The 17,274-nt window shown below is 42.4% G+C and overlaps 2 protein-coding genes across 4 annotated transcripts; both read left to right on the forward strand.

The window, feature by feature from the left end:
* Positions 1-2,725: 2,725 nt before the first annotated feature.
* Positions 2,726-9,225, forward strand: LOC133113985 (hemicentin-1-like). Its single transcript, XM_061223167.1, has 7 exons — positions 2,726-2,845; positions 4,531-4,830; positions 4,940-5,281; positions 5,868-6,104; positions 6,393-6,620; positions 7,175-7,465; positions 7,995-9,225. The coding sequence occupies exons 1-7, from the start codon at positions 2,773-2,775 to the stop codon at positions 8,183-8,185; spliced, it is 1,662 nt and encodes a 553-aa protein (XP_061079151.1). The 5' UTR covers positions 2,726-2,772; the 3' UTR covers positions 8,186-9,225.
* A 722-nt stretch (positions 9,226-9,947) lies between these two features.
* LOC133113986 (hemicentin-2-like) lies at positions 9,948-14,677 on the forward strand. 3 transcript variants are annotated; one of them, XM_061223168.1, is made up of 5 exons: positions 9,948-10,128; positions 11,757-12,035; positions 12,148-12,489; positions 12,781-13,065; positions 13,184-14,677. In XM_061223168.1, the coding sequence occupies exons 1-5, from the start codon at positions 10,068-10,070 to the stop codon at positions 13,345-13,347; spliced, it is 1,131 nt and encodes a 376-aa protein (XP_061079152.1). In that variant the 5' UTR covers positions 9,948-10,067; the 3' UTR covers positions 13,348-14,677. The 3 variants fall into 3 exon arrangements, with proteins under 3 accessions (XP_061079152.1, XP_061079154.1, XP_061079153.1); XM_061223170.1 differs by having other exon boundaries at positions 12,148-12,477; XM_061223169.1 differs by having other exon boundaries at positions 11,760-12,035.
* The last annotated feature ends 2,597 nt before the right edge of the window (positions 14,678-17,274 follow it).

Here is a 17,274-nt window from a genome sequence, read left to right on the forward strand (position 1 = left end):
CCATGTTTCTTGTATTAAGCCTGTATCCTCTCACCCCATATGTCCCCCGGATCCCCCACCACCTCCATTATTGACAACCACCCTGCATTTACTGTTAAAAAACTCTTGAACATTCGTAAGAGGGGCCGTGGGGTGCAATACTTGGTAGACTGGGAGGGCTATGGTCCTGAGGAGCGTTCCTGGGTCGCTCCCAGTCCCATTCTGGACAATTCACTCATCAAGGACTTCCATCGTGACCACCCTGACAAATTCAAAGGACCGCCAGGAGTCGGTCGTTAAGGGGGGGGTCCTGTCACGTTTCAGGTCTGTCTTGCCATGTTTTATGTTTATTCATTTTGTCTTAGTCACGTATTGTCTTATCATGTATTATGTTAGTCTAGGTTCGTCATGTTGTTTAGTTTATTTCTTGTTACGATAAATTGTCTTGTCATGTCTAGTTATGTTTTTGTTACGATTATTTTACCTTGTTATGTGAGTGGTTATCGTCTTAGTTCATTTATTGTTATGTTTTGATTTATGTTTATTGTTACGTAAACTGGTCGTTGTTTAAACATACACTTTTACATGTCTTTCCGCAAACCTTGCATTCCGGCTTTCTCTCTCTCCCTTTCTGTCACTCACACCCTAATTGTTTCTATTTGTCTATTTACTAAAACTACTAATGCTAGATCAGGATTTGTAATACTAACAGACTAATCATGTGTTCATGTTACCTTACGTTTCTTGTGCATGTCATTTACTAATTTACTAATGCTAGGGCAGGATAGGTTTATTACTAACGATTACTAATTACCTTGTTAAACTTGTCATCCATCGCACCTGTTTTCCATTCCCTTGCTGCTCTCTAACTAATTGTCTACACCTGTCTACACCTGCATTTATAGCCCAGTCGCACTTCTGTTCGTTGTGAAATTGTCTGCTTCTTGTCCGTCAAAGCAACGCTTGAGCATTATTGTCAGGGTTGGAGGTAGTACTGGTTGTGGCCATCAGGGGACTTATTACTTTCACCTGATGGTCATTAGTGCTTACGTGATGCCTACCTCCTGAAGGTACTTAAAGCCCGCATTTCCCCGCAGTCTTCGCTTCGGTGTCACTGTTCGCTCTGCCACCTAGCCGGTATTAGCACATGGTAAGACTCAGCATTCGAGTCCGGTATTGTGCTGGTTCAGTATTCAGAAAAGGTAAGGAAGGGGTCTGCACGTTAGTGTGTGTACACTGCGGCCGCCTTCCTGTAGGTTCTTTGGTTCTTTGTTTCGTTTTTGTTTTCGGCTCGTGTGAGTCCGTGGGTGAGGGACGTTGTCCCCGGTATTTTGTATTTTGGTTTGTGTGTTTTTTCGGAGCTGCGACTCCTGAGTCTTTATTTTCGTTAGCCCAGTCTTTTATACTGGGTTGTACTTTTATTTAGGGTTTTCCCCGGTCCGGGGCAGTAGTGCTAGCCTTTACGCACTCATTTTTCGTTTGTGATTTTCGCCCTGGTTTTGGAGGGTAGTTTTTATTTCCTGAGCCGTTATTTGGGGCTCTTTCTTTTATTTGTGCGGAGTTGTCTCCGTGTACAGTGCTGTCTCCTCTACCCCCCCGGGGTCTTAGTGGCGGGCTCGTTTGTGGGTCCGCTTACAAGGGGTCACCCCCTTAGTCGCACCTGGCTCTCCGCACCTCCTCATCCTCACAATTATTACCACTGTCTTCACGTTAAGAGCCAAGCCTGTTTATCGACCACCGTTTATTGATTTCTGTTTCGTTGACCATCGCTTGTTTTTGACCACGTCCTCGCCTACTGTTTTTGTACCTTTGCCTCGCTGTTTGTTTTATGGTTTCGACTTCCGCATCGCCCTCGACTACGACCCTGCCTGCCGCTCGCCTGTACTTCTGCCCCGCTGACAGCTCTCCTGCTACCGGACCTCCCTGCACGTCTACCGACTACGAGTTTGCCTCTTCCCTCGGCACCGTGTTTTCTGATTATTTATTGTTTTATTGGCTGGATCTACGTGTATGGACTTTGCTTGTTTTGACTATGCTCCTGGGATTCGTCCCAAATAAAGCCCTGACGGGACTTTATTTTACCATTGTTTCTGAGTCGTGCATTTTGGGTCCAACCCCTACGCACCCGTCTCAGACAGAGCTGATTGCCACAATATTCTAGACTCTAAAATCTTGACTGGGGAATCCGTGCTGCCATTATGACACAGCCGACAGATACTCCACAGCCATTCTTGTTAAATCAGAAAACCATCTAGTGTCCTCATTTTACTGTTCTGCATTAAACAATGAGACTTCACTCATATCAGACCCTCACCACACCACAATCTCTGCACCAGGGCCACAGCTATGCATTCTCAAGTCTGGGACAAAATCTATTGGGTGGGCCCCCATTTTGTAACAAATTAAAAATAGTTACACGCCGTATCCTGGACCCCCTTGGGACAAAGTGTCACCCCCTAGCTATGGCCTTGCTCTGCACCAACCACTCTGTCTAATGATTTTTGCTGGGTTAACTTTCAATGTTATCACAAAAATGATCTTGCTCGGGGATTGTTCCTTTGAAAGATTCCAGGTTTCAGAGGAAGCCATTTTAAAGTCATTGTTGACAAGGGGAGATATTTCCGATGTTACATAAACAAGGTTTCATGGGATGTAGGCAGGTATCCAAATTTCCCCATCCTGTAATAGGTGGCTGTCACGATGAGCACTGGCTGATGTACTTTATTTAACGTCTCAGAGGAGACTACGGCAATTGACAGCTGAACTGGGGAAACAAGGCACTGATTTCAGAATATGGAGTCGAGAAACTGTGGATTCCTACTCATGGTCGAATTATTTTTGGCACTGATGTTTGGTTTGAATGGAAGTAAGTAATATGGAGTTGGTCATTATTTTGTCATGCAACGGTGGCAACAGGAAAAATCTGGATTTTGTCAGGAAATAAGGAAACTTAGGGAAAACCTGATTCTCCCTCTGATGCTGTTATCATACATTATATTTGTGAATAGTGTGGTACATGGGCCATGGGGAATATACAGTGGGCTCCAGAATTATTGGCACCCTTGATAAATATGCACAAAAAATGCTATGAACTAAAAAATATTCGTTATTTACATAAGCTTTATTTTCCAACATGTGAAAAGCAGTGTGCTTCATGAACGATTCAATGGAATCATTTCTCCTGTAGTACTTAATCCTGGCTGTGTCAGTTTTGGCTGTGGATGGCAGCCCTATAGGTTGGGGGAATATGACCATAATCCAAGGACAAGGTTTTGGTCAGCATGGGTGTGGACTCTGTCTTGGGAGGAAGGCTCTGGTTGACTGGGAGCCTTAAGTCTGCTTACATTTATGAAGAATTAAAAGTGCACCCTGATGTAAAGACACAAGTGCACAGCATTGTGAATAAGAAGGGCTGTCATGTACAGTATTGGAAATATGGTCGACATTAGCTCAGGAGTTAAGAGCAGTCGTTTGGTACTTAAGCCCTGATTGCTCTCGACAAGCTGATTGGTGCCTTGCATAGTAGCCAATCGCTGTTGGTGTTTGAGTTTGTGTGAGTGTGTGTTAGTGTATGTGAGTGTGAGTGTGTGTGTGAGAGTGTGTGTGAGTGTCTGTGTGTGAATGTGTTAGTGTGTGTGACTGTGTGTGTGGGTGCATCTGAGTGTATGTGAGTGTGTGTGAGTGTATGTGAGAGTGTGTGAGTGTGTGTGTGTGTGTGTGTGTGTGTGTGTGTGTGTGTGTGTGTGTGTGAATGGGTGAATGCGAGCCATCAATTGTAAAGCGCTTTGGATAAAAGTGTGATATAAATGCAGTCCATTTACCAGATGGTTTTTATATTGTAATCTGGGAGAAAAAAAGATGTGGTTTCCTGTAGATTAGATCCATGTAATTACATGTCTCTTAGATTATATTGCAAAAGGCACCTCAGTTAGGTTAATTGCTTGGTTAAGGTTAAGACAGAATATGATGGGGGGAAGGGGCATGGGCTTCCTGCCTTTCTTCTCTTCAAAGCCAAATTTCCAGTCACAGCAATCTGCTAAAGTATCTCCAATGTGCAAAGGCCATATTTCCCTTACACAAAAATGGACAGCCCTCAGAGTTTCCTCCAGCACCTGCACGGTTTCATTGAAAACTTTATTTTGCAGCTATGTATATCCACCCTCACGCATCTCAGCTAAAGGACACTAGCATTCTGTGGCGTAGGGTCAACATGGTTAAAACAATGTTGGATCAATGCCCTCTGTCTTAAAATGCCAGCTTCAATAAAACGTGTGTGTGTATGTAGGAAATGTTGCTTGGCGTTACTGGTCCAGCATCTGATGCCACCAACAATGTAACATGGGGCCCATATCTGGATGTGCAATTTATCACCAGTTTTACACAATACTGTTTTTTGTAAATGGATTGTCTCTAATATCTGTATGATATTACATAGATATTTGAGTTAAAAGTACTCAGATCACCAGTTAAAGCCATGCACTTCCTGTTCTGATTACTAAAAGGTTACTCTAATGGAGTCCTAAATTACAGTCCTCCCCTTTCATATTTTAGCAGATCCTATTGAATGTCCACTGATGATCCAGCCCCCCAGAGTGGTGGTAAGATATGGAGATCCAGTGTCAGTGAAATGCACCGTTTCAGGAGATCATGAAGGAAGCGGCTGGGATCCTCCTGATGGAGTTTTTGATTTGGAAGCTTCAGGTGAATTACCTGACACAACAGATGTCCAATTTGTCACCTGGAGTTTGGAGAGTCTGACAAACTGGGAGATTACTGCTAGATGTTATGTGAAATTTCTGGCTGATGCAGATCTTCAACAGTGTGACAAAAGGTTCAATATTACAGTGTACAGTAAGTTCTTTCCTTCTCATCGAGCTGAACTGGAGTCCCATTATATTTATTATTTAATTATGAATGTAAATAGCTACTGTATTAGAAGAAAACATTATCTCCTCTGCAGAGCCTCCAGACAGTGTCTCCATCAGTGTTGTGGACCACACAGGCCCAATGCTGGAGGGGAAACAGTACCAGCTGAGGTGTGAGCTCCAGAACACTGCTCCTGTTCAGTACCTCACTGTGAAGTGGTACAAAGGAGAAACATTTGAGAATCAAACCTCCTATGATGATCTCACTAAGACTCCAGTGAATGTGTCCACTACTCTCCTGATCACACCCACCTGTGCTGATGATGGAGCACAGTACAGCTGTGTGGCAGAGCTGGAACTGGGACCTGAAGGACCACAACCTTCACCTGAAGTGAAATCTGATCCCCTCAGCATCCCTGTACACTGTGAGACTATTGGTACTGTCTGTTCCATCAGCATCACTGAACTGCTATAGTATTGAAGGTGTGATCATATGTTTCTCTTCCATAGAAGAACTCCTGAAGTATGTCACAACTATAACCACTGAAAAGTCATTATGTGGCTCTATAACACAACCTGGGTGTGATGTTCTGTACCTACAGATAAATCCAGATTCAGAGAGTGCCCAGACCATGAGAAGAGAAGCTGAGTGAAAGTGAAACTCTGGATACAAATATAAATATATTTGAATATTCATAAATGAATTATAATGCAGTTATATTTGCATTTGTCAAGAAAAAATATCGAAAATTTCACATTTTGTTGATGATTTGACTTCAGTACTTCAACAATTAACAGCATACATTGTCATGAAATCTAGAATCAGATACAGCACTTCTTGTCCATCCCTGGTTTACGCAGTAAAATCAATATCATTCTGTACTATTTATCTGTTGACATTTTCTTATGATGGTGGGATTATGGGTTCTGTCATACAGAAATGGTAAGACTGGATGTGTGAGGCAGACTGTGGCAGACTGTGGCTCTATACCGTCCTCTGTCTGTGATGTTCTGTACCTGCAGATAAACCCAGATTCACAGAGTGCCCAGACCATGAGCAGCTGAGGGAAGGTGAAACTCTCGATACTTTGGTCTCCTGTAGAGCTGAGGGGAACCCCTCTCCCATGGTCACATGGTACAGAAACCAATCAGAGTTCAGCAGTTCTACACCACTGACCAGGAGAGATGGAGGGCAATACACCCTCATAGCCAAGAACAGTTATGGAACAGCCAATCACACCCTGGAGATTGAAGTTCTCTGTAAGTCAGTACTTTCCTGTTGCATTTTCCTGTGTCCCTGTCCCACGTTAAATTTGATCCCCTACGCAACACTGTTCTCTGTGAGTCAATCACCACTGTCTCTACCACCACAATCACTGTGACTCTGGTAATTGTGCAGGTTTTGCATGGTATTGGCATAGTATTGGAGATGTGGTCACCCATGGAGGCACAGCTGAAGTACTTTATGTGCAGTAACAAGCTAAAACCCCCGTAAAGCCATTATGCGGCTCTCTAGCGACCCATTGCTCTGATGTTCTGTCCCTGCAGATAAACCCAGGATCACACAGTATGGGAAGCTGAGGGAAGGTGAAACTTTGGCTACTTTGGTCTCCTGTAGAGCTGAGGGGAACCCCTCTCCCATGGTCACATGGTACAGGGACCAATCAGAGTTCAGCAGTTCCACACCACTGACCAGGAGAGATGGAGGGCAGTACACCCTCATAGCCAAGAACAGTTATGGAGCAGCCAATCACACCCTGCAGATTGAAGTTCTCTGTAAGTCAGTACTTTCCTGTTGTATGTCCCTGTTCCTGTCAATTTATTTAAATCTCATTATCTTGTGGTCTTTGTGCGGCAAGATGTGGAACAAATAAGATTTAAGGTACTTTTGAAAATGAATAATTATTTACAGAATAATAGTGTAAATATTTAATATTTTTGCTAAAAAATAATCAAAAACCATGTGTACATGATTAAAATGATTCCAGATACCAGAAAGGGCTTTTCTTTAAAAGTATTTGAATACACATTACTCTTTTGAAATACGCATTCATAATTTAAAAGCAGCTTTAGCTTAATTGCTGAATGCTTTGCATTGTGATGAATAATTGCTGCTCTGTTTGAGAGCTGTGAGTTGCTGTGAGTTTTATTACAGAAGTCTCATTGTGGTGTGCTTAATGTACTTATCAATGTGTACATGATTCCTGGTGTCGGAATGATTTGTAATTGAGTATGGGTCACTCCTTGCTGTGTGTTGATTATGTGCATGCCCAAATGATGCATTTTATTGCTGTATTAATACAACCACATAAAGTCTCTCTTTCTGTCAGATCCACCAACGTTTGAGCTGGAGAGGGAGGAGGTGAATGTAACCCAGGGAGAGGAGGTGATTCTGGAGTGTCTGGCTGAGGGAAATCCCACTCCTGAACTCACCTGGAACACGACTGCTGCTGAGAATCCACATGTGTCCACCAGAGGGCGACAGAGTAATGCCACCGTCAGCATCAGCAGAGCAACATCAGCCAACGCTGGTGTCTACACCTGCTATGCAACAAATAACCTGGGCACAGCCTCCAAGACTGTCACCGTCACTGTGAAGGAAACGGATGCTACACAATGGGGTATTGTCTGTGAACACTGCCTGTAAACCTTGGGCGTTCCAGTGGTTACTTACATTACATTACATTACATGTAATTTGGCTGACGCTTTTATCCAAAGTGAGTTACAGTTGATTAGACTGAGCAGGAGACAATCCTCCCCTGGAGCAATGCAGGAATAATGGCCTTGCTCAGGGGCCCAATGGCTGTGCGGATCTTTTTGTGGTTAAACCGGGGATCGAACCACCAACCTTATGGGTCCCAGCCACTGTAGCTACAGGTCGCCCACTTAGCAACCATTAGTAATGTGACGGCTGACAAGAAGCTGACACGTTCTCGAGTGTCAGAGATGCAACAAGCTCTGACACTCGAGAACTAAAAACCTACAGTAAAAATAGATATACTGTTGGAAGATCGTAATTATGAGTTTTCCAGATATCTGGAATGCAGCATTATTCCACATTGATAGATTTTCCCTGTCATTTTTACAATGTGCAGCAACCTCTGCGCTGACTGTGTTCAGTAACGATACATATTCTCTTCCTCTTGCAGGCTACATCTATGACTTGATTGTTTTGATTGGGGCAGCGTTCATGCTGGGGCTGCTGGTACTCTGGCTTAGATCACATATGAATCGCCAAGGGCTATATAACATCACATCAGTACACTCTGCTGGGAGGAGGGATCAAGCAGACATACCACTGGAGCCATGCAATGTTAATGGGAGCAGCTCCTGCACCTAGAGCACTGTGGAGCCCCAGACCAGCCATTGGCACACTGAATTGAGGGATAGAGCCAGTAAGTAGAGCACTATACTGAGGGAAGGAGCCATTGATTGGAGCAATGAACTGAGAGGTAGAGCCAATGAACTGGGGGGTGGAGGAGCCAATGGAATCTTGACTTATGGATGGAGCCAGCCAATGGAGTCCTGGATAGGCAGAACTCTCTCAGTAGATTCCAGAGTGTAAACAACTGGTAGAAACTGGTATGCGGAGTGGACCCAAGACCAGGGGTGGCAGGAGTAGAAACGAAGATCCTTTTTTTTGACAGGAACTCTAAACCACACGAGGCATGAAGCAGGCACGGGGCAAAACTAAGTACAAGGCTTAGGACACAGTGAAGAACAAGAGAACACAAGGGCTATATACTGCATACCAGAAACACAAAGGGCAGAGTAACATAACTAACAAGACACAGGTGAAACCATGTAAACTAAACTAACAAACAAGTCAACTTAGTGAAACAGTAGGGGACAGTTTCACAGAAACAAATTAAGCCTACTAAATTCAATTTTGAATGGAGAGTCTCATCTGTGAAACTGCTTCTCAATTTATTACCAGCTGTCTCTCTCTGAACTGACAGTTATTTGACCTTTCCCATGCTGAGTGAAACAGGAAGTGACAGAATGACACAATATAGTTACAAAATGAAGTAAAATTGTATTGCCAATCTCACTTTGTTTGATTTTATTTTACTTAGAACTGTGTTAGTTTCATAATCTAGTTTGATATGTTTGATAAAACTGTTCTTTCACTCCAAGTTGAACTGCTTTATGTAGCTCACTGACTTGCTTGCCTTTACCATTCTTCACAAAATGTCTGCTTCCAATGCCATAACTTCTTTCTCTTCTGGCAGCCATGTTTTACATAATTAAATGTAACTCGCTCTGTTCAATATCCCTGTGTTTTAACTAAGTGAATACAATACTTGATCAAATTGCTTTATTATTTAAAATATAAAATGGCAATGGCTGGTAGTCAACCCTATTTTTTTCCCCTTGATTTTGTGGAAACTAAAGTAAAAGTAAGAAATTTATATTTTTTCCTCATGAGCATAGGGCAGTAATAATTAAGTCTAACTTGAAAAACTAACTTGAATTATAACTATTCTAACTTCATATAAAAAGTGTTGTATTCTATTGAAAGTTAAGGACAAATGTGAATTGAAAACAGTCCAGTGTAATATACATTCATAGGGATTGTATCAAAATAAAAATTCTACATTCAGCTCATTAAAGTGTCTTGGTTTTATGTAGATTTTTTTTCCATTTGTTCTGTGAAAATGTTCTATGATGTAAAAAGAGAAGATAAGTTAATTCACAGTGAGATAATGAAGCATGTGGCAAAAGGGGAAACACCGAAGGTTACGCCTCTCTGAAAATAACTATCATCACCAGAATTGACATGTTACATGTGCAATGTCATCAACATTCCCATTTGGGATGTTTGGTAAAGATTGGATGCATGCACATAGGAGATGAATTTAGGCTCCTGTAAATATCAGAGCCCAGGTCTGATAAGTATTTTTGAAGCAGAACCTGGTTCTTCAAAAGTGTCTGTTCAGTGGGCGACAGCAGAACCAGGCTGCCTGTATAAAGAAGGTATTTCATAACTTGTCCAGGCAGTTTCTTCATAGCAGGGTTTTTCCATCTTGCTCTGTGGTTTCCTGTGACAAGAGATTTCCACTCCATGTTCCTCAAAAGACATGTGTTCACAAAGCAGAGTACCACCGTCATCTATGCTATCAAGAAACACCACTGCCAGAGCTCATTCTCAGACTGAACCATCAGAACGACCCTACTAGTACAGAAGAAGATCATTAGCCTTCAGCCTTCAGGTGGAGATTATGAGATCTGAGCAGCTGCTTTGGCTCTTGTTGGGGCTGCGATCTGTTGTCTGCAATGACTGTGAGTATCTTCATGCCTACATGATGCCTACTCTGCTTCAAGTTATTGGACATTTATGGACTTTAATTTAATCAGGCTTTCTGTTTAAAACCATTGTTTCTACAAACTGGTGTCAACAAGCGGCAGATGGGTTCCCCGACTGAGTCAGGTTCTGGGAGTTTTTCCTTGCCACTGTTGCCCTAGGCGTACTCTTGGGACCCGGTTTCTCTGTAAAGCTGCTTTGCGACAAAGGCCCTTTGTGAAAAGCACTAGAAAATAAAATAAAATAGAATTAATTAAATTATGTCTGCATGTGTGTTTACAGCAGGATCTGCAGAAAATGACTGCAGAAAATCCCTGCAAAATCAAGCTAACGGTTTGTCAAGAGTGATGAAAATGGGGGATGAACTAGCAGTAGTTAAAGTGGGGGGTATTTCAGTAGCTAGCTAACATCCACAACCCAGCTTCATAGCTAATGTTGGGTAGTTAATGACCATAATAAAACATCTTCTTAGCGAATCAAAGTTACTCTTAAAATGACAGCTTCAGCAATACGTGTGTATATATGATCGTGTGTGCGTGTGCGTGCACGTGTTTGTGGATATATTTGGCGGGCTGCTTTACCAGTTCACCAATGTTAAAATGTCCTTATTTGGAAGGCTTTTTTGCATTGGTGTGGTATGGTGTCATTCTTGAATAGGGAGTGAATTGTTAAAAAGGCTGTTAATAAATAAAAGAAAGTGTGATGACATCTCCATGCAGAGTTAATGAGAGAGAAAAATATGATCAAGCTTACTGTATCTGTAACTGTAATCTGTATCATTCACTCTTTTTTTACTAAATCTGTATCATTCACACACTGTACTTCCAAGCTCACTTTGTCTGTCTGTAGTCTAGCTGCCATAACACTTCCCTTCCATGTAACTATCTTAGGATCCAAAAACCCTCGGCTGGGATAATTTGGCAGACACTTAACTATTATTTCTTTATACATCATACAGTTAAGTACATTAAACATGTATAAAATATACAGATGTTTTCATTGAAGAACCTTTTCCTGTCCTGCACGTATAATATTTGGTTAATGGTGTAATAAAGGCTACAAAACAGGGAGGAACATAGGAACAAAGCAGAGGCACATGTGCAGTATACTGCAGGAAAAAAGAGCTGCATGTAGAACAAAAAGTGAATGAATGTACAGAGAGGATGGTTTCCATGATAACACGTCTTTTTGAAATGCAAGAATTAAATAATTCCATATTTGATCCAGCCTCCCAGAGTGTGCCCTGGGGAGATATAATTCTCAGTCTTACAAGATCTAGTGTAGCTAGGTGGTCAGTTTAAGTATGAAAGCCAAGAATTTAATTAAGGGCTCTCAAATGTGGGGTCAATGTCTGGATGTACAATTTATCAGCAACTGGTTTTACACTGTTGTTTGTAAATGGATTATATCCAATATCTCTATGATGTTACAGAAATAGTCTTGCTGTCCTCCGTTTTCCGACCGTTATGCTGTTGTATGTTACAGATACAATCCCAGCAGCTACTCGTATTTAAACTCCAGTTAAGACCATGCACTTCCTGTTCTGATTACTGAAAGGTTACTCAAATGAAGTCCTCAGTTACAGTCCTCCCCTTTCATATTTTAGCAGATCCTATTGAATGTCCACTGATGATCCAGCCTCCCAGAGTGGTGGTGAGACATGGAGATCCAGTATCAGTGAACTGCACCATTTCAGGAGATCATGATGGAATTGGCTGGGAGGCATCAGAGGGATCTGTTGACAGGGTAGAAGGCGTCCAGTTTGTCACCTGGGGTTTGGAGACCCTGACAGAGTGGGATATACGACCTAAATGCTACGGAGACTTTCTGATCGCTCCAAACACATATTCAGAGTGTGACAAAAGGCTCAATATTACAGTGTACAGTAAGTTCTTTCCTTCTCATAGAGCTGAACTGGAGTCCCATTATATTTATTATTTAATTATGAATATAAATAGCTTCTGCATTAGAAGGAAACATTGTTATCTCTTCTGCAGAGCCTCCAGACAGTGTCTCCATCAGTGTTGTGAACCACACAGGCCCAATGCTGGAGGGGAAACAATACCAGCTGCAGTGTGAGGTCCAGAACATCGCTCCTGTTCAGTACCTCACTGTGAAGTGGTACAAAGGAGAAACATTATATAAAGAAACTGCCTATGATGATCTCACTAAGACTCCAGTGAATGTGTCCTCTACCTTCCTGATCACACCCATCAGTGCTGATGATGGAGCACAGTACAGCTGTGTGGCAGAGCTGGAACTGGGACCGGAAGGACCACAACCTTCTCCTGTAGTGAAATCTGATCCCCTCAGCATCACTGTGCTCTGTGAGTCTCTCGGTACTGTCTGTTTTATCAGCATCACTGAACAGTCTGATTTTTGCACTAAACTGGTGTAGTATTGAAAAAATAGCTATTTTAAAAATGAGTTGTATTACAGGAGACTAATCGCTGTGTGTTTCATGTAGTGGTGACTCATCGCTGTGTGCTTGATTCCTGGTGTCTGATTGGTCTGTATTTTAGTACAGGTTACTGCTTGCTGTGTGTTGATTGTGCTGTTGTCCAAATTATCCAAGTGATGTGTTTTCTTGCTGTAATAATACAACCACATAAAGTCTCTCTTTCTGTCAGATCCACCAACATTTGAGCTGGAGAGGGAGGAGGTGAATGTAACCCAGGGAGAGGAGGTGATTCTGGAGTGTCTGGCTGAGGGAAATCCCACTCCTGAACTCACCTGGAACACGACTGCGGCTGAGAATCCACATGTGTCCACCAGAGGGCGACAGAGTAATGCCACCATCAGCGGAGCAACATCAGCCAACGCTGGTGTCTACACCTGCTATGCAACAAATAACCTGGGCACGGCCTCCAAGACTGTCACCGTCACTGTGAAGGAAACGGATACTGCAGAAAGCGGTACTGCCTTTGACATCGCACAGATCATGTCATTATTAGCCTCTCCCAGAAATTTTGATTTGCAGCAACCTCTGTGCTGACTGTATTCAGTAATGTTGCCTATTTTTTCCTCTTACAGGCTACATCTGTATTTTGATTGTTTTGGCTGGGGCCATGTTTATACTGGTGATGCTGGTCCTCTGGTATAGAAAACGTATGAACCGACCATCAAGGCGATATAACATCACATCACTACGCACTGCTGGGAGGAGGGATCAAGCAGACATACCACTGGAGCCCTGAAATGGTAATGGGAGCAGCTCCTGCACCTAGACCACTGTGGAGCCCCACAGGTTTTTCATGGATTTACCATTGCAGATCATGGATGTTATTGTCCACTATTTCTGTGTGGATTTTCCGTTATATTTGGAGTCATTGTCCAGCGGGACAATCTACCTACAGCCAAAGCTTCCTAGCAGAGACAACCTGATTTTCTACAAGAAATCCTGGTACATTGTTAAATTCATTGTGACATTGATCTTAAATAGTGCTCCTGGACCACTGGCAGCAAAATATCTCCAAAACATCAATGACCCACCTCTATATTTGACAGTAGGTATGAGATGCTTCTCCTTGTATGCATTCTTCTTTTGCCATTCCAATGTTCCTGAGTTTTGCCTGTTAGTTTTTCTTGTATTTTTGTAAATGTATTATTTTTCATATTCATGTCTGGTTTTTCTGTTTATATTCATAGTTCATTGCACTCATCCTCCCCTGTGATTTCTTTGTTTTTATGTAACTCTGAGCCCCAGTCACTTCCCTGTCTGCGCCAATCACTATTCGGGTGTTTTCTGTTTCCCACGATTCCTTCTCAGTCTCGCTTTTCTTTCTTCCTGCCTTTTCTCCATTCATGTTTGTAGATAGCAGTAATCTATGAATAACAACTAACATAGATTTTGTACAGTACTAATTATATTAATAAACTCATTTGTCTGTCTGGGGTAATTTCTTTTGGGTAATTATAATTTAATCACATAAACTAACAGATTAACTTTATTTCTATTTTTACAACTGCTTTATAGCTCCGCCTCCCTGTTCTACCTCAAATTGCTTGCCTTAATTCTGCGAAGTGTTTTTACCTGCTCTCCACTATCACTATGTTCCTTAACTCTGTGCAATTGTCTACTCCCTAATCCGGAGCCGTTTGTCTTACATGTGTCTTCATGAATCCAATCCACGTCTTTGTGCATCCCTTGTTTCCCTTTCATGTTTCTCACCTGATGTAGATTTGTTAGATCATCCTCACTCCCATGCCCTGCCTAGTTTGTCTTATCCCTGTGTATTTAAACCCCAGTCTGAGTATGCACACTTGTCAGAATGTTGATCATAATATTAGATCCAAATCTTTGTCAGCCTATTATTCTTGAGATTATTGTGACACCCCTTTGCCTGATTTCGAGTTTGACTTAACTTGACTTTGACTTGATTTGTTTGTTTTTTTTCTTTCTTTCTTCTCGTTTGGATTTTTGACCTTGGACTGTAGCCTTACTATTCTTCTGCAACTCGATTTGGCGCTGTGTGTTCTGAATACCTGGCTTTGATATCAGACTGAATAAAACTAAGATTTTTGACACTTCCCTGGTCTGCGTTTGGGTCCCCGGAACCATACATAACAGCCGCAAAAGTCGATGTCGATAGTGTGCATGGCCAAAACATTATATTTTGGTCTCACCTGACCATAACACTCTTTTGGTCATAATTCTAATGTTTGGCAACCTCCAGATGCTTGGTTTCTCTTTATTGTGCCCAGTAAGGATCTTCCTGCCACCCTGGGTATGGAGGTGCCACTTTATGGTTCTTTATGAGACTTGGTGACCCCAAGATGCAACCAATCTCTGGAATTATGAAACTCTCCTCTTTAGGTTCTTTATGGCCTCCTTCACCATTTTCCTCACTGTCCGTGGGGATAATATGGACTTGCTTCCTCTTTCTGGCAAGTTTGCAACAATTCCATATATTTCTTTTTTTATTGCCCTTACAGCCCTTAAGTCGTATGTTTAACCATTTATTTATTTGATTTGTACCAATTACCAGTCCCTTTCTGACCTGACAGTTCTTTGGCCTTTCCCATGCTGATGCATGACATTGAAAGCTTGTTATCTCATTTTTACATTCAAGTGAAACATGAAGTGACGGAATTACACAATATAGTTACAAAATGAAGTAAAATTGTATTGCCAATTTCACTTTGTTTGATTTTATTTAGAACTGTGTTAGTTTCATTTTCTAGTTTGAAAACTGTTTTCACTTCAGGTTAAACTGCTTTATGTAGCTCCCTGACTTGCTTCATCATTCTTCACAAAATGTCTGCTTCCAGTACCACAACTTCTTTCTCTTCTGGTTTTACATAATTATATTATAGCTCTGTTCAGTATCGCTGTGCTTTAACTAAGTGAATACAATATTTGATTCAATTATTTTGATTATTTAAAATATAAAATGGCAATGGCTGGTAAGGCAAGGCAAGGTAAGGCAAGTTTATTTGTACAGCACATTCCATACACAGAGGCAATTCAATGTGCTTTTCATAAGAATAGACAAAAAAAACATAAAAGCATAAAATAGTTAAAAGAGTACAGAGATACAGACATAATTTAAAGAATTAAGTTAAGATAGAGTTCAGTATTTAGTAGTAGTAGCAGTACCATACACACTTGTATTTAGTAGTAGGCACATGAAAAGAGAATTTAAAATTTTAAAAATTGCTACATTTAAGGTCTTCTGGCAGTTTATTCCAGTTGCATGCAGCATAACGGCTAAATGCTGCTTCACCATGCTTCGTGTGGACTCTGGGCTCTACTATCCAACCTGAGTCAACGGATCTAAGAGCCCTACTTGGTTTATATGCAGTAAATATCTCAGAGATGTATTCTGGGCTCAAACCATTCAGTGATTTAAAAGTTAGTTGTAGCACTTTAAAATTTATTCTGTAACTAACGGGAAGCCAGTGTACAGCTAGAACCGGAGTAATGTGCTCTGTTCTCTAGCAGCAGCATTTTGAATGAGCTGCAACTGTTTAATGGTCTTTTTGGGTAGAGCAGTTAAGAGACCAAGTGCGCTGAAAGACCCTAGAGGGAAGTACAATTTTAACTGCTACCTGCACAACAAAGATAAGGACGTCCATTATTTTTTTTAAACCGTAATACCGCAACACGCAAATGTATGAACAAACCGCTTACCGAGCCAAACACTGCTTACCTAGCCAAACTAAACATCCTAATACACAAGTAAATATCACAGAAAGATAACAATTAAAGTTTACAGGGAGGTAGCGAGGGGCAGGGAGAGGTGAAGCTTGAAGAGGTGCGTCTTCAGTTTGCGCTTGAAGATGGCAAGAGATTCTACTGTTCTGACCTCCACGGGGAGTTTGTTCCACCACCGTGGAGCCAGAACAGACAGTAGTCGTGAGCAGGAGGTGGAAGTTCAGAGAGGGGGAGGTGCCAAGTGGCCTGTGGTGGCCGAACGAAGAGGTCTGGCAAGGGTGTAGGGTCTGATCATTTTTTGGAGGTAAGCTGGGGCTGACTCCTTAACTGCTTGGAAGGCTAGCACCAATGTCTTGAATTTGATGCGAGCCATGACAGGCAGCCAGTGGAGGGAAGTAAGCAGGGGGGTGACGTGAGTGTTTGGGAAGGTTGAAGACCAGACGAGCTGCTGCATTCTGGATAAGTTGGAGGGGTCTGATGGCGGGCGCTGGGTGGCCAGCCAAGAGGAAGTTGCAGTAGTCCAGGCAGGACAAAACCATCGCTTGGACCAGGAACTTGGTTGAGTAGGGGGTAAGAAAAGGGCGGATTCTCCGTATGTTGTATAGGAAGAACCTGCATGACCAGGAGAGACTGGTAGGTTGTGAGGTCTGATGGGTCTCTGGATTTTCCCCACTTCCTCTCCGCTGTGCGGAGCCTGGCCCTGGTGGTACGTAGGGTGTCAGCTATCCAAGGACTGGGAGGGGATGTACGAGGTGGCTTTGAGACAAGGGGACAGAGAGAGTCAAAGGTGGAGGAGAGAGATGAAAGGAGGGTGGCAGATGCAGAGTCAGCGGTGAGTTTGGAGAAGGATTCGAGAGGGGGGAGGGGGTGGTGACAGTGGTGGCAAAGGAAGAGGCTGAGAAGGAGTGGAGGTTACGGCGGGCTGAGGAAGTGCGGGTAGGAAGAGGGGGGGAGGATGAGATGAAGT

Source organism: Conger conger, chromosome 16 (genome assembly GCF_963514075.1).
Source record: "Conger conger chromosome 16, fConCon1.1, whole genome shotgun sequence".
In the NCBI taxonomy this organism is placed as follows: domain Eukaryota; kingdom Metazoa; phylum Chordata; class Actinopteri; order Anguilliformes; family Congridae; genus Conger; species Conger conger.

What these genes read in the sequence shown, in the direction of transcription:
- LOC133113985 (XM_061223167.1), top strand. Translation starts at nt 2,773, where the DNA reads ATGGAGTCGAGAAACTGTGGATTCCTACTCATGGTCGAATTATTTTTG. An exon ending in TGTACACTGTGAGACTATTG is followed by an intron (nt 5,282 to 5,867) that starts GTACTGTCTGTT and finishes CTGTACCTGCAG; the next exon opens with ATAAACCCAGATTCACAGAG. An exon ending in CCTGGAGATTGAAGTTCTCT is followed by an intron (nt 6,105 to 6,392) that starts GTAAGTCAGTAC and finishes CTGTCCCTGCAG; the next exon opens with ATAAACCCAGGATCACACAG.
- LOC133113986 (XM_061223168.1), top strand. Translation starts at nt 10,068, where the DNA reads ATGAGATCTGAGCAGCTGCTTTGGCTCTTGTTGGGGCTGCGATCTGTT. An exon ending in GCTCAATATTACAGTGTACA is followed by an intron (nt 12,036 to 12,147) that starts GTAAGTTCTTTC and finishes TCTCTTCTGCAG; the next exon opens with AGCCTCCAGACAGTGTCTCC. An exon ending in TGTGCTCTGTGAGTCTCTCG is followed by an intron (nt 12,490 to 12,780) that starts GTACTGTCTGTT and finishes TCTTTCTGTCAG; the next exon opens with ATCCACCAACATTTGAGCTG.